General features: G+C 41.4%; 1 protein-coding gene across 9 annotated transcripts in view; it reads right to left on the reverse strand.

The window, feature by feature from the left end:
- The window catches only part of plekhg5b (pleckstrin homology domain containing, family G (with RhoGef domain) member 5b), a gene marked incomplete at its 3' end in the record, with an annotated part of 80772 nt that overhangs the window by 41889 nt on the left and 21698 nt on the right, over positions 1-17185 (reverse strand). For 3 of the 9 annotated variants that reach the window (XM_080031195.1, XM_080031192.1, XM_080031194.1), the window contains exon 1: positions 6909-7193. The exons of 5 other annotated variants lie outside the window; for them this stretch is intronic. In XM_080031195.1, the coding sequence (XP_079887321.1) occupies positions 6909-6926 (18 nt within the window). In that variant the 5' untranslated portion in view covers positions 6927-7193. Of the gene's footprint in view, positions 1-5754; positions 5785-6908; positions 7194-17185 lie in introns of those variants that run through there. One more of the 9 variants, XM_080031193.1, reaches the window with a different exon arrangement.

The following is a 17185-nucleotide window of genomic DNA, read 5'->3' on the forward strand; positions in this document are numbered from 1 at the left end:
ACACACACACACACACACACACACACACACACAATAGAAAACATGAAATCAAAGCCAACCTCTACACAAAGCAAAAAAACTGTTGAACTAATGCTTCACTTTTGAGATGACGGGAAGAGACGGTCATGAGAATACTGTTTGGCGAAGTTGAGCTCTAACTGTCTTCGGTCCAACCTTCTGTCACACACTGAAATGTCTAAATGGACTTCAGTCTTTGTTGAGACTGTGGGCCACAACCACGTACACTGTGTTTAATTAAATGGGCCAACTTCAATTCTTACCATCACTCCACCACTCCCACAGAAAAGGCGTCCTGTCCTAACACGAAAGCCATCACTGATTTGGCAACTCATTCGGCTTTATGTTTCTCTTTAGCACCGAGTGATTAGGAGTGGTGTAAATGCAAAAATAAGTCACGATTCCACTTACAGTAGCTTCTGTACACTGCATTGTTGGTTCATAGACAAATTTCCCATAGGGGACAATATCAGCGCTCATGGAATGTCTCTCGTCCAATCAAATGACTCGGTCAGAACCAACTGCTCTATGATAAAGTATATTGTACCGTATCGTATTCTACAATTCAAATCATTTCTTGTTAATTTATCAAACCTCTACCTGACTATGTCATTTTCGCTCTTTCTTAGACTTCACACACACACACACACACACACACCAAAGAAGACAAAAGCTCAAGTGAATCCCAATAAACACACCTACGCACGCAAATGATTGGTTAGCACTAGACGAGGCACAGTCATGCACAGTCTTGTTCAAATAGTATGACTGCTGTTAAAGTCAGCCGGAGTCAGACAGACTTTGGTCGGACCAACTCATGCATTCTGAAAGCACCAAACCTATCAGAGCTAATAGCCCCTGAAAAGCCAGACAACAAGTCCACATCATCAGTGGTTCATAGTCTGCGACCCAATAATGACCCATTGTCTCACTTTCACAGACAAACACACCTTTGACCTGTGTGCATATATCGGAACAGAGTGCAATACACTACACAAACACAAAGTGTATACCATAACCTTGTTCAATGCAAATAAAGCCGAAATATTTCACTCTCAATTGCAAGATCACACAAAAAAACCTTCAGGTAAGTTTATTTTGTAAATTTGAACACAACACCTAATGATTTTCTAGACAAATTAGATCTTGTGCTTCTAAAAATAAAAACTTTTGGTGATTTTTTTATTTTTTTTTAATGCTTGAACTATTAAATTGGTTAAGAGGATGATGCACCTAGGCCTGTATGAACCCAACTGTTTGATAACACTAAAGATGAGTATAGCGCTAAAGATAAGGGTAATACAGATGCATATCAGCTTATATGTACTGAAATATTCGGACTCAGACGCTCACAGTAACAAGTGTGCTTTCCATCAAGTTGAGTTGACAAGAGAAACCCTGCTACATGCTACTTTTTCTGCTACCTTCTACTAAAAGCCTATTTTCATTTTCCTCTTGGGACCCCCATAGGGCCTCCCTCCTCCATATAATGTACACCGTAGCCCAGCCTGCTTTTCCTAAACATAACACAGACTCTAGTGGCCATTAGCCGTGGCCCAGTAGGTGGGATTGAAAGCAGCAGATCAAAGGGGGGGAAACAAGGGCAGGCCTGGCCCGATTTTTTTTTTTTCAATAAATAAACGATGCATCTGTTGAGGAGCTGCATAGGTGCATTGGAGAGGGGGGGGGAGCGAGTGAGTGAGAGACATAGAGAGAGAGAGACAGAGAGAGTGCGATGCTTGCTTTCTTCTGTTGCCATCTGTCCTCTGACCGGCTAGAGGAGGAGAGCCAGGGTCTGCTGCCCTTTTACTGCGGCCGTTATGTAACAAGCCTGCCAGCCAACGTTGCCAAGTTTGCTTTTTATGAGCGACTTCAGGCTTGATATTTTTTGTAGAGTCACTTACAAATATTGGCTGTCGCGGGTTCGCCGGATTATTTTGGGTCGCAAATTTGGGCTTGCTACACATGCATTAAATAAAGTTGAAGTTTCTAGTTATCTTTCTTGTTATTTCACTGGATTAACCCACTCCGAAGTGATAGAAAGATGTTTACAATCCAAACCAAGGAGGCTTAGTATTTCTCCCTCCGTACAATGAAAGTATTTATTTAATTTAAAACAATAGCAGTGATTTCAGAAGTAGTAATGTAACGTTGTTGTTGATGAAGTGGATGCAATAAGAATCCCTTATTATTACCATTTGAAATGGATGAAATTTAATATAGGCTATATGATATAATGTATAACTAGGCTATTTTCAATTGTTGAAGAACTGGTCCCGGATATACACTCAACAAAAATATAAACGCAACACTTTTGTTTTTGCTCCCATTTTTCATGAGATGGACTTAAAGATCTAAAATTAATTCCAGATACACAATTGTACCATTTCTCTCAAACATTGTTCACAAATCTGTCTAAATGTGTGATAGTGAGCACTTCTGCTTTGCTGAGATAATCCATCCCACCTCACAGGTGTGCCACATCAAGATGCTGATCTGACATCATGAGTAGTGCACAGGTGTGCCTTAGACTGTCCACAATAAAAGGCCACCCTGAAATGTGCAGTTTTGTCTCACAGCAAAATGCCACAGATGCCACAAGCATTGAGGGAGCGTGCAATTGGCATGCTGACAGCAGGAATGTCAACCAGATCTGTTGCTTGTGCATTGAATGTTCATTTCTCCACCATAAGCCGTCTCCAGCAACTTCGCACAGCCATTGAAGAGGAGTGGACCAACATTCCACAGGCCACAATTGACAATCTGATAAACTCTATGCGAAGAAGATGTGTTGCACTGCATGAGGCAAATGGTGGTCACACCAGATACTGACTGGTTCTGAGTCCCCAGACCCTCAATAAAGCAAAAAAATGCACATTTCAGAGTGGCCTTATATTGTGGACAGTCTAAGGCACACCTGTGCACTAATCATGATGTCAGATCAGCATCTTGATGTGGCACACCTGTGAGGTGGGATGGATTATCTCAGCAAAGCAGAAGTGCTCACTATCACACATTTAGACAGATTTGTGAACAATGTTTGAGAGAAATGGTACAATTGTGTATCTGGAATTAATTTTAGATCTTTAAGTCCATCTCATGAAAAATGGGAGCAAAAACAAAAGTGTTGCGTTTATATTTTTGTTGAGTGTATATAGGCCTAAATGAGGCTAGTTTGTAATAGGCCTGGTTGCTTGTTTCTTTTCGCGAGACCTGGCAACACCGCTGCCTGCCCGTCTGCAAGCCTGTTCCACATTAAGCGACTCATATCCACTGCAGTACAGTCGGGGCGCCGCACTCGCACACATATGGACTTACTCAAACAGAGGCACTTGTTGTGTTTCATCCTCCCGAGAGAGAGAGAGAGAGAGAGAGAGAGAGAGAGAGAGAGAGAGAGAGAGAGAGAGAGAGAGAGAGAGAGAGAGAGAGAGAGAGATTGTGTCAATGTGTGTGTGTGTGTGTGTGTGTGTGTGTGTGTGTGTGTGTGTGTGTGTGTGTGTGTTACGAAAACACATGTTAAGTATGTTCATAAAAAGGGCCCGCGGTGGTAAATTCTGCCGAGTATTGAGTCACTAACAGATTTCAAATGTATGTAGTATGATGAGGAGGAGGGTTGTTTTACATAGGGATGAGATCATTCAAAGCAATACATAGAAAATAAGACAGCAGGTGTATATCATAATGAGCCCCATAAGGAATACTGTACATTTAAAACACATGAAACTGATACTTAAGAGGATTATTTATGATTATGACTATTTACTTAACAACTCTAATTGCTTAGATGTGAGTATATACGGTATTGGCAATGGCTTCAACAAGCCCACACATGGCTATGCAAACACATGTAGATTACAATGATGTATGCATCGTGACATATTTACAACTTAAAGAGACTACGAGGAACTTTAAAGTGTTTCTGAAATGGTCTCATTTTTCCTCTGATGATCATAAATGATCCGTAACATCAAACAAGAACCTTCAACAAAAAGAATGCTGCTTTTATATAGTTATTAATTCCTTTTGGTCGGGTCTGAATCCCCACGCCAGCTCAGACAAAACGATTTACGGCAGCAGGCAGACCTGAAAAGCCTGTGTTTAAGAACGCTACTAAATCAAAGTGTACTATGCTTCACCATGGTCATATTAACCATTATTAATCATAAAGCCACAAATATATACATTATCTCATCGCGATGCACCCTGCAGTCTCTCTTTCACTCGCTTCCAAAACAAATGAACGCGCTCGCAAAGGTCTTTATGACAGCAGGCCCTGGTGTCATAAAAAGTCCAAAGGTGCCACTCAAAGGTGAAACTTCCTCACAGCCAAAAATAAAAGTAGTAATTTTTTTTTATACAATGGGACTTTCATTTACCAGAAAAAAGCGACAAAAGGTTCTTACGTCTGATTTTTTTCAGTTAACTCTGTCCGTACATTGTTACTTTTACCAACAGCAAAATTGTCCCAATAGCTTTTACAGCCCCCTCAATAACATGTCACATGCAGTATATCTGGCTCCATTTCTAAACCCCAGATCAGTTTGTGTGATTCATTTGTTTGTTATAGAGTATTTAGACTGTGTAACTCTGCACAGCATTTCCTTGTGTCATAATCCTCCCCTGCACTGTGACAAATAATAGAAGAGGAGTGGAGTATTTCCCAGATTACACATTGGAGACATTTAGGAGAAATGGGCCCGTTTAGTACTGTCAACAAACTGACATCATTTTTCATAATTATATTGAAACTCAGCCAACAAAAATAACACCGCAAAGCTCATTACGAAATACAACAGCATTTCCTTGTCCAGTAATACATCTGTAAACTACAGGTGTGTGTGTGTGTGTGTGTGTGTGTGTGTGTGTGTGTGTGTGTGTGTGTGTGTGTGTGTGTGTGTGTGTGTGTGTGTGTGTGTGTGTGTGTGTGTAAGTGTGTTTGTGAGAAAGAGAGAGTGAGTGAGAGAGAGAGAGAGAGAGTTTACAGCATTTTCAACATCTCCGTTATCTATTTATCCGTGCCAGACTATCACAATAAGGACCACGGAAATATCTAAATCTAAAAGTTGATATCAGATCGCCAGATAGGTCAAGTCAAAAGTCCACCTGACAGCACGCAGGCACTCCTCGTGTGGCCACACAGAAAAGTCAACAAACTCAGGGAACAAACACGCACACAGGACATGGTGTAACACCTTAAGTGTAAAGTAGACCATGCATTCCAGTCAAAAAGGTTTGTCTCAACATGCAGCAAAAAAGTTAACCACCGAAACGACATATTACCTCCTCATCTTTCCGCAACTCATCTTTGTTATTGGCCAACTGGGCATGCTCCAATCTTTTATTTTTATTTTATGAATCAAAACAAAAAATAATAACTGCAATCACTTAATTTCTTTAGATAAGTAATTGGAATAATTAATAAACTATTATAAGCTAAACAGATCTTTAACTTTAAAAAAAAAATCTTAACTTTCTTGCTATAACCCCTTGGGGTGAAACACAGCCGACTCCCCCATTTCCAGACACACAGAGCCAAAGTCAAATATTTACATGACACCCATTTGACACATGCCACTGTCACTGTGTGTCGTCACCGGGAACAACAACAACAACATTCTGAAGGCAGAGAGAAGCGCCACACAAACACACATACACACACACACAGCCAGTTCTCGAGAACAACTGTTTAAGTTAAGGATAATCAATATACAACTACTAGAAAAAAGCCCCACTCACCACTCAAAGCAGCTGGTCTCTTTCTGCTCTATACAAAACCAAGTGTAGTGACCTGATAATGTTGGCTTCACTGTGACGCAACCAACCTTTCCCTATCCATAGCCCCGGGGCATGCGGAGGAAGAAAGAGAGAGAGAGAGATAGACAGACAAGGAGGGCGGTGGTGAACAAGACCAAAAAAGGGAGGAAGTGAGAGGAGAAAAAGGAGAAGAGAGGGAAAAAGAAAGAAAGAAAAAAAAAATACTAAAAAGAACAGGCTATTCCAAGCAGAATTAGAAGTGAATGTTGGTTTGGAGGCGAGCTGCTCCAAATATGACATGGAAATTGATTATTTTTTGAGGAGAGCGCTTCCAAAGAAGTATGGAAAGAAAAAAGCAGAGAGGGAAAGAGAGAGAGAGAGAGAGAGAGAGAGAGAGAGAGAGAGAGAGAGAGAGAGAGAGAGAGAGAGAGAGAGAGAGAGAGAAAGAGAGATAGAGCTGGTGGGTGCCAAGGGGGGGTACACTCACTTGGTCTGTTGATATAAGAAGCAGATGTAGAAATAGGCAGACAGAAGAGGAAAATACAAAATACCTAATAGATGCCAGTAGATAGATAAAAATAGAGAAGTAAAAAAGAAAAGAAAGAAACAATGAGTCAGTGGAGAGATATATCCTAAATGTTGAATGGTTGGTTAGAGAGTTGCAACAATTATTCGATCAATTGATTAGTCGATCGATAGAAAACCAATCCATTATTGGCTTCAGTCATTTGACAGCTTTGCAAATGGGAAAATGTGTTGCTTTTTCTTTTGTCCTACGATAAAAATCAAGTGAATATCTTTTTTTGGGTCTGAACTGCCCAAAAGAAAAGGCACCCACTGACGTCAACGTGAGGCATTTGTCACTGTTGTTAGATATTTTACGATCAATCAATATCAACAAGACAATAATTGGCAGATTAATCGATGAGATGTACTATTTGTTAGTTGCAGTCCTGATTTACTTCTGCTATCATTCGTTTTTTTTCAGAAAAATTTAAGAAAATCGCAACAACCAAAACGCTAATGCAGACTAGAGGTTGTGTAGGCACTTAGCACATCATATATTCTCTCATACAATTTGCTGTCAGGCTAGAATCAATGAGAAAAATCTTGGTCTTAACGTTATAGTTACTCACCATAGATAAACTGCTCATCCCAGGAAAGGCAACCCGTTAGCTTTTCAGTGGAAGAGCCTATCAATATATCCAGGCTCCAATACACAGCAGGTGGTGAAAGATTTAAGTCCTTAGCCAGAAACGGGCTTGCTATGAATTCCCTCGATAGATGAGTGTGTGTATGTGTGTATGTGTGTGTGTGTCGTGTGTGTTTCAAGTTCCTAGAATATTCTGCAGATACCAGACAATGGGGTTTATCTGACGGACTCGGTTGCGATCGCAAGAATGTGACAGAGCGGAGAGAGGCTCGCTCTGTTTACTACAGCAGTCTACTGAGGAGGACACACACGCACACACTCTCTCTCATACACACACAGAAAATCATTAACCCCGCCCAGCTCTTCAATCACAACCCGCACAAGCTCACACACATCCTGGCTGACTCATGTAAACTGAATCAACTCCCACTGAAAAATCTTTTCGTTTCTACTAAGAATAAGCAAGTGTGTTTTCCTATGTGACACGCAGCACTGTGATGGTTTCAGTTGAACCTGGTGTAACTCAACCTTGGAATTTTTGAGAATCCATCAATTTTTTTTTCTGTCTGCCCAAACTGTCTTTCAAGCTTTATTTATCACTTCATATGAACTGTGAGGCTGAGGTGACATGGGGTTAAATGAAGGGGTTCAGTTGAATTTCCTCAAAAGTGCCGACCATGGGCAGAGTCGGAAGTAATTCTTTATTTGAACATAAACCAACCACACAAACAGAGTTAACATACACACATACATCAACTTTTTTATTTTTTTTTTAAGATTTTTTTTTTTTGCAATTTTCATGCTTTATTGATAGAGACAGAGGTGAAATGGGGCAGAGAGGGGAGTGACATGCAGAGAACGACCGCGGGCGGGAATCGAACCCGGGTCTGCTGCTTTTTTTTTTAAAGCCACACTGGGGAACTTTCGGTTTTTGTTGATTCTGGCGCCCCCTTTGGACAAAAGCGCTAGTGTTTTTGCGACGGCAGCGCGTGCTGTCCTAAAGATCTTTGCCAGGGTGTGCTAGTCAATTGTTGCATAGCACTGTTGTTATAGGGTGGGTGTGTTTGTGTGTGTGTGTGTGTGTGTGTGTGTGTGTGTGTGTGTGTGCACATGTGTTTGTGTGCGTGCGTGTAGGTGAGTGAAGCAATGGTGTGTGTGTAGCAATGGTGTGTGGTGTCGGAGCGAGTATGATTTATAGCCTTAATGTCCCGTTACAGTCTGTTGCTCTGACCACAAACACTGCAGCCCACTGCTCTCTGTTCTTTTGTCATTCGGGTTAATCCCAGATGAACTGTGTAGAAATCCCCCCCGCAATTAGCTAGCTCACAAAAACAGTTCAGACCCCTCGGGCTGGTGGTAGGGGAGGGGGGGGGGGGGCACATTGAAGTTCTGAGGGGGGTTGGGGAGGGGGGGTAAGTTTTAATGCCTAAACCCCCACATAACCATGTCCTGTGTCTTCAAAACAAGGCGACTTGTTGAATCCATGTCCGCCCTGCCGCCCCCCCACTGTCAGCCTTAATTAGGGGAGGCTATATTTAAAAGAGTGGACAGCGACAATGCAATTACGCTAAAGGATTAGACCCCACTGGTATTGCCATTGTTGGAGGGCAGAAATGGGGAGAGGGAGAGGGGAGGGGGGCACTGAACACAAGTGACCTTCCCTTGAAGCCCCTGACCTTGGCATTAACCCCTCAATATCCTTAAGCTTGGAATTCTTTCATGTCTTCGGGGGGAGGGGGGGTGGGAGGGGGGGGATCAGTGATTCTAGAGAAGGCTTGCTGTCAAATCACTTTTTGTCAAAATAAGTGAATATCTCCACATGATCTGCTAGCTGTCAGTATTGTGTGTGCGCTGGGGAAAAAAAATCTGGTGTTAATACACAGCCTATGCCCTTTAAATTGGCATGTAAACAAAGGCTATGTCAACAAAGGGGGCTCATCATAGCTAGCAACATGCCCGTTTACACAGCCTAGGCTGTGTATTAACACTGGATTGTTTTCAGCGCACACACAGTATGGACAGATAGTGAATCATGAGGAGACATTTACCGATTTTGACAACAAAACAAAAAAAAGTACAACACACATTCTCCAGAGTCATCTTTAAAATAAGGGGGAAAAACAAGGACGTGTTAGCGTGAGATAACAAGGATGAGCAAGTCGGTGTGAGGAGAAAACATTTTTAGAAAACGAGGAAAGGATTAAGGCTAAACGGTTCAATCACCCGAGTGTGAATGATGCAGCTGGGAGTTCCACGGTTTTGGTGTCTGGCTTCAAGTTAACAGTGATTTAGACAGGCAAGTGCACCCACACTCCACACAGCCATAATCACACGCTCTCAATTGGTGGAGATTCTTCAAAGCTTATTATCGCCTGGCTATAACTTAAGCCCGTGCAGACTTGCCACAGTATCTCACAGTATTTCATTAGGCAGCATGGGGTTGTTGTTTACGTTCTCAAAAACACTTGAGCGCTAACCCAACAATTAGTGGGCTTAACCATTGAGAAAGACTCTTCGCATGCAAGAGGGTTTAAGGGCGGCTTGTTTTTTCCCCAATCCATCTCCTCTCTACTGGGGGGGGGCCTTCTCTTAAGTCTTTGAAACCTTTGGCTATATTGGTAGTAGGGACACTTCACGGCGCCCAGCAGAGCAGTAGTCAGGTACCCTCTTCCTGTTATTCCCATGTCTGCCGAAAAAAAACTGCTTCCTGAATGGGATGCTCCTATTGGGGGGGGTCGAACTGGCGTCAACTGGGGTGGTGGTGGTACATCCCTCTTTTTACTAGTGTTTATATTTGCCTGACTAGACATTGTATGGATGGACCTTGACGCAGACAAGTCAAGAGTCCACAGTTTGTTTGTTATTGCTAGATGCCTGGCTGTCGAGCTGATTGTCTTTCCACTAACAGTCAAGGATAGGTCAAATCATTGACATTACATTTTTTTCCCCCTTTTTAACATTTTGAATATTTCTCTGTTGTGTGCTAAAATGTGGTTTAACAATGGCAAAGTAGAGAATATTTTTAAATTAAAAGAGGCGGAGCGTTGCAATCTAGAACTTTCACCACTAGATGATGCCAACATACACATTCACTGTACCGTAAAAGTCAGCTAACTTTGGCTTAGCCATATACTGCGGTTCACACCAGACCAAGTCACACTGCAACAGAAAAAAATTGTAATATGTTCAATTTAACAATGATGCATTTCATTGCTAAATTAAATCGAACTTCTAATCTGCAAAAAGGGAGATTTCTTCTCTTAAAAAGTCCCTTAACTATAAGATTACATTAGCACATTCAACTGGATTTAAGATTATTCTGCGTATTTTGTTCAAATCCAAAATCATCATCAGCACGTGTTGAAGTGTTCCAAGTAAAAGCAGTGATAACATTTTCCAAGTAAAAAAAACAGTTTTGTATTTTCACTAGAATCAGCCATCGTCATATCTCAGTCACCTCTAAATTAAGGGGTTTTTCACGCTGGTCTGTCTTAGAGTTAGTCACCGTCTGGGGGGGCCATGTCCCAAAGGGGTGGAAAAGTACAGCTGGCAGGAAGACAATGTGTTATTGGTTCATAGCTGATCAAGTCCTTGTGTGTGTGTCTGGTGGTGGCCTGTTGTAGCATGTTACAGGGGGCTAGGATCCACGTGCTAACAAATCATCTTACTCCACTTTAAAAGGTGCAATGTGCAGTTTCTGGGGAGGGGGATTTGTTTACATTTGCATAGCCTGCAGTTAGCTTACAAAAGATATTGACTCTACATGTATTTCTTAGTATTGTATCATCATAAATCAAAACAAATTATTTTGAGTTACCTGGAACCAAACATAAGACTATAATATGTGTGTAAACAAAACTGTGAGCCCTGCTGCTGTAAAAACAACAGTGAAACAGTTACTTTTCAGGTAGCTTTCTTACTAACTTCAAGCAGTGTTCCAGGGATAACATTTTCCCGTGAGGAAAGTTTGTTTATTTTCATTATGAGAATATACCTTAGAAAATCTTGACCTCTCTGACAAACCCAAACGTTACATAGTGCACCTTTAACATGGCAACATCAAATCTTAAGAAATTACTGAATACAGACATAATAAATATTGCGATACATACGGTACACCCAAATATAAAAAAAGTTCAGTCATAATTTGCTGACGTGTCGGCCTACGGGCAAAACGATGCCAGTTGGCACTCAACACAAAAGCTAATCCTTAAGCAAGACTGTTGATCAATTAAGTCGTAGTGACATTATTTACAGTATGTAATGAGGTGGTGACAGTCAACTTACTGTAAACTCTTAGTCACAAAGCTGATTACTGCATCAAAAACATGAGGTAAATAAGTCACACTGATCCTGGCTGGGTGTATTTTTCCAACAAATCAGACACTGTATGAGGACAGCAATATGTTAGCAAAAGATTTTGTGTACAATTTCTTTAGTGAATATACAAGAATACATACCCATACATACCCATATACGTATGTGTGATTGATTCAATAGATACAAAGTAGTCAAATAAATACACGAAGCAATTGTTAATACTGACATGCACTGCAAGTATTCTGACCAAAAATTGCAGCAGTTAGTTTCCACCAAACTGGAGAGGCAGAGGCAGCCAAGAATAGCATCTATGGTCTGATGCGCACTAAGTGTAGCCCACTGTCTGACCCTGGTGCATAAAGCATGACGTTAACTTTGTCACACAGTGCTGCAGGAGCGAGGCTGAAAAATGTAATGCCTTCAAAATGGGATTTGAATACGGCATCATTCTTTACAGAAGAACTCTGTAACTAAATTAACTACCAATTATTAGTTAGTCTACCAGCAGCAAAATCTGCCTACTGAGCAGCTGGTATGTGTCTGTCTGTCTGTCTGTCTGTCTGTCTGTCTGTCTGTCTGTCTGTCTGTCTGTCTGTCTGTCTGTCTGTCTGTCTGTCTGTCTGTCTGTCTGTGCGTGTGTGAAGGAGTTTGTCTGCAAACATGAGTCAGGGAATGAAATGGAAATGGAAGACAGAGAGAGAGAGAGAGATAGAGCATGCACACACACTCACTCTTCCCTTCATGAAAAAATGAACAGCAGAGTACCTCCACGGTCCGCTTCCCGTAGCAGAGTGATAAGGTAGCCTTTCCTCAGCTCCCCTTAATGTCTCAACTGACTCCCAGAGTTACCGGAGCACTGCACACCACTATTTCCATTAGGTAGGATTGCATTACTTCATGAAGTAAACTTTCCAAGAACTTTTACAGCTACAACTGAGGTCACATCCTTCTATATTTGTTTTTCTCCCCCCCCCCCCAGAAAACCAATTTAAAGACTCTGCTGTAGTCTACTGCAGTCAGTCCACTCATGTTCCTGAAGTACAATTCAAGCTGTGAGACAGACTAATGAACATAGCGCGTTAAATCAACCGCGACGGCCCACTTTTAAAAAGGCGATGGAAACACTTACACAGACACTTAAGAGTGAAAATAGGCCAAGGAAAGGAATCATAGGAAGAAAAAAAAAAGGCATAACTCATTTGAGTAGATTCACAAAATGCGTGGCAGATTCGCAAAGCAAGACATTTTTAGTAACATCAAAAGGTGGAGTCGGCGATTCTGGATAACTCTTGTTGTCAAAATGACTTTTTGTGTAATGAAAAAAAAATCCTAGGCTAGGCTCTGTAAACAGGCATATTTCTAGCTACAGTGGCCCCCTTTTTTTCATACCTTTTCTTTAAGTGCCTGTTTACAGAGCCTGTGGTGTGTATTACAATTTTTTTCAGAGCACACAGTTCGGACAGGTAGCGGCTCATGAGGAGATATTCACTGATTTGGACAAAAAGTTATTTCCACAAAAAAGCATTCTCCAGAATCGCTGTCTCCTCCTTTAACCTTTGACCCTAAAAGGTTTGGGAAAAGAGTCAGGAAGAGATCCATGTAGTTTTATGGTCCATACTAAAGGACGGACTACAGTCAGATAGGTTGGAGGTTGTTAATGTAACCGCACAACCAGGAACTTAATCTTAATCTCTGGCAGGAAATGGCACATAATACCTTCTTTAGTTAGCACCCATCAGCCTGCTTGCTTGCCACATTCGCAAAACGTGGGCATTCAGCCCAATCAGAGTGTTTACTTAGCAGCTTTAGCAGCTGCCTGTCAGTGTCACTTAGGTGAGGTTTTCAGGCTAACAGGTCAGTCGAACGGAAGGCAAAGTTGTGTCAGTAAGAGCCAGCATGTCTGTATGTGTTGGAGAAAAAGAAACTACAACATGGCTGAAAAGAAAATTTTATTAAATGATGATTAAAAAAAACAAGTACAGCTCAAAGTGAAAGGATTCAAACCACTAGTTCTAAGGTGATTTCCACGCCGGGTGTAGATTACAGAGGTGTGTCTGTGCGTGTCTGGCTGTGATGATGACTATGATATTGAGCTCCCTGAAACGTCAACACAGGATTACTCATTATATGTGACTGAATGGGGACAGAAGAGAGAGAGAGAAAACGATGAAAGAGACAATTGGTAGTCAGACAATAACCCAATGTGTGTGTGTGTGTGTGTGGGGGGGGGGGGTGTGTGGGCGACGCCAGGTTTCCACCGAAATGTAGCACAGATTTTAGAAAGAATTTCCAGAGAAACAGCAAGGGGATATTCTAACGATGCATTTTTCCATCCATGTAGTTATTAGAATGATCAGGTCAGGTCTGTCGAAGTGTATATTATACTCTTGATTGACATCCACGCGTAGGTACTTTTTGGTGACACACTTGAGTTTTTTTTATTGCGCAAGTTTGAAAGTGTGCGGGTAGGGTGAGAGAGAGAGAGTGAGAGTGTGAGAGAGAGACAGAGACAGACAGACAGATACTGTAGATAGATGGATAGATACTGTAGATAAATAGATAAGATAACCCAAAAGTCAAAGTCAGCTGAGAGAAACATTTCCCTCGTCCAGTGTCATACTGACACTATCCTCAGATCTGCCCCCTCCAGCTGTTGGCTAGCTGGGAGCGGCCCCGTTGTCAAGGCGAGACCACACCTTACTGAGTTATCTTGTCTGGTCCTGTCTAGTCAAAGGCAGAGAGGGAAATGAAGGAGAGGGAGAGGGGGGTAATAAACACTTCTATAAGAGAGGCTAAGTCCACAGAGCAAGATCAGACTAGCATTGAGCGTTAACCAGCATTATCTGGAAGCGAATCTTATCAATTTACCAAAGAACTACAGTTACTCTGGATTGAATGTCATCTTCCAGTTAAGGCGAAACACAACACTGCAGGCCAAAACATATTGTTTTTTTAAACACTAGTAATTTTGCCTGCATTCCATGTCTTTTTCCATACTAGTATAAATAAAAAGGGTCCAAAATGTACATTAAGGTTTTTATTTGTACAAACCTTGTCTGTTTGCGTCTGTGTATTTCTCCTATACAAACATCTTTAACAGCCATTATCCCAAAGTATGTTTTTATTGAACCAAAAATCAACTCAACTTCTAAAGCACTTCTTACATCAACTAAACTCTTCTTAATCATTGGTAACACTATTTTCTGATGGTTATTTCCAAAGGATTGTATTCATATGCTGTCAAACATCTCGATTTGTATTCCTTAAAGGCCTACTTCACCGGTGGGAATATGAAGGTGTATTGAATTCTGAGATCCTATGGTATAAATGTGCAAAAGAAATTGAAATTGGTTCATCCTAGCCTGAGAAAAGGCAGATAGAGTGTTGTATGGTCTCACTGTCTAACCCTACATTTCTCTTACTGTGATGTCACAGTAAGAGAAATGTAGGGTTAGACAGTGAGACCATAAACACTCTTTCTGCCTTTTCTCAGCCTAGGATGAACCAATTTTTTTAAAAAATGCACATTTATACTAAATAGGATCTCAGATTCAGAATTCAATACACCTTCATATTCCCACCGGTGAAGTAGGCCTTTAAAGACTTACAAACCCACACATAATTAGTTTGATTGTTGCCTTATTTGCATAATTTATTCAATACACTATTCACCTGCAGTGTCTCGCCTTAAAAACACCTGCGGGCTGGATTTTCGAAAATGACTCCAACACTCCATAAAGCCCTTCTTGGAAGCCCATGTGTCTGGGATATCTAAAAAGACTCTTCTAGTAAAACCTTTGAAAGCTGTTTGTGTAAATGTGGTGACAAGCCGTTTTGAGCTAAGGCAGCCGCGAGTACAGACATCTTGACACCTGGGGGCGATTCCAGTGACTTATGGCTCAGGTGAACCCATTCAGTTTCCAGGTCACTCCAACTGTGACTGGAAGAGACGCAGGGAGATGATATATGGCAGGGACCAGACCAAAGCAAAAAAGGCCCCTGTCTGTGTGGGAAGAAAATGCTTTAAAAATGCATTGCAGGGACTCACATACTCACTCACTCTTTCTCTGTCTGTGTGTGTGTGTTTGTGTCTGTCTGTGTTTGTGTCTGCGCTGTGTCCTGTTGCCAAGCTTGCCGGCAATATCAAAGAGACTTTTCGTAATAGGGCCTACACTCTTCAAAAGAATCTTGATAGAAGTGATATGTAAAAGCTTAACATTTTTTGAAAGTGAAATTCCTTCTCTGAGGCATCGAAATGTGTTCAGTGGGTGGAGTGGGCGTAAGTTGAAGAGTTATATTTATCCAGTTTTCCATTCTTTCTAGAAATGAGCCAATTGCTGAGTGAGTGAGTGAGTGAGTGAGTGAGTGAGTGAGTGAGTGAGTGAGTGAGTGAGTGAGTGAGTGAGTGAGTGAGTGAGTGAGTGAGTGAGTGAGTGAGTGAGTGAGTGAGTGAGTGAGTGAGTGAGTGAGTGAGTGAGTGAGTGAGTGAGTGAGTGAGTGAGTGACTGAGTGAGTGAGTGAGTGAGTGAGCGAGCACTTGAGGAGAATTACCAACAGCCCTTGGAGGTCAAGGTTGCTGTGACATTGCCCCCTGCTGTTTAAAACTATAGTCACAGGCCTAACACATGTATAAACTATTGTGCAACAGCTGGTAAGATTGAGCTAAATGAGAAATACACAGTCAGATATGATAACGCTCGGCAATAACTTAGACTTTTTATAGGGAGGAAATGCCCAGACTATAATAATGACTCAACTTCTTACTGTAGATACTTCACACGCAGTACAGCCAGTGAGTGCTGAAATCGCCAGAAATATTAGGAAATTGCAACATCTCAGGATATCCGCACTTTACTCAGACAGAATAAATCACTGTGGGGTCAAGCGATGAAGATAAGTGTGTTCAAAAAAAGCCCGCTGATGCATCGTTATGCAGTCTTGAGTCATTTGAGGTCTAAAAGGCCAACTGATAAATCTAAAAATGTGATTAAAAAGTCTGTTGTGAAAAATGGCAATAGATTCTACAGTTGCTTTTAAAGCAATAGTGCGTAACTTTTTCATATAAATTAATTTCGGTTACATTCAAGCTGTTGCCAAATTAGTTGTCTCAAGAAATGTTTAATTTGTTGATTCTACTGCCTAGAAAAAACCTGGACGTTCAGCAGAAGGTATATCAAATCCATGCGCAATCACTGAAGGCTTTACCTCATGTAGATGCACTGACAGCGTTATTGTAATTACTCAGAATTCCTCCATCAACAGAGGTTACGCACTATAGCTTTAAAGTTTCTTTTAGTTCTTTTGGATTTCACGGTCTGTAACTTTAATGTTTTGAGTCACTCTCACCAGGGTTTTTTTTTTAAACCAAATGCAGGCAGAGCTTTACCGGCAAGAGGCTCAGATTAATCCCCTAGCTAGACGCTACCTGTGCAGCACCAGACGAAATGACAAACAAAGTTATAGCGACCAGCTGCTAGTGAATGTAGCGTAGCATTTAGCAGCTAAAGAGCAGAGTGAAATGTCCCTCCATCCCAGTCCAGACTGGGCTGCGAGCCTTTCCCTAATCTGCTTACATAATAACGTCAACCCTGACCCTGGCCAAGGAGACAGGTGGCGTCAGACTTGCTTTAGTCCCCACATACTTTAAAAGTACAGCACGTGAACTCACTATCTACCTCATTCACAACTCTGCAAAACATGTCTTATAAGCCCCAGTAAACCCAACAAAATCCTTCTAACTTTGTAACTTAGGGAGTTAGTTGCATGATAGTAAGCATCTGAAAAGAGTTGGGCATATGTATCAATCCAAATTATAGATATTGTCATTTGTGTTTGATAAACTTTACAGAAATTCAGTTTAGATGAGGCGGGCTATGCTCTGGTTCTTATGACAGAATAAGTATTTTGAACCAATCACGGCAGTTCTCTGCCTTGGACATT

The sequence above is a fragment of the Ammodytes marinus genome, assembly GCF_949987685.1.
Source record: "Ammodytes marinus genome assembly, chromosome: 7".
NCBI classification, from domain to species: Eukaryota; Metazoa; Chordata; class Actinopteri; order Uranoscopiformes; family Ammodytidae; genus Ammodytes; species Ammodytes marinus.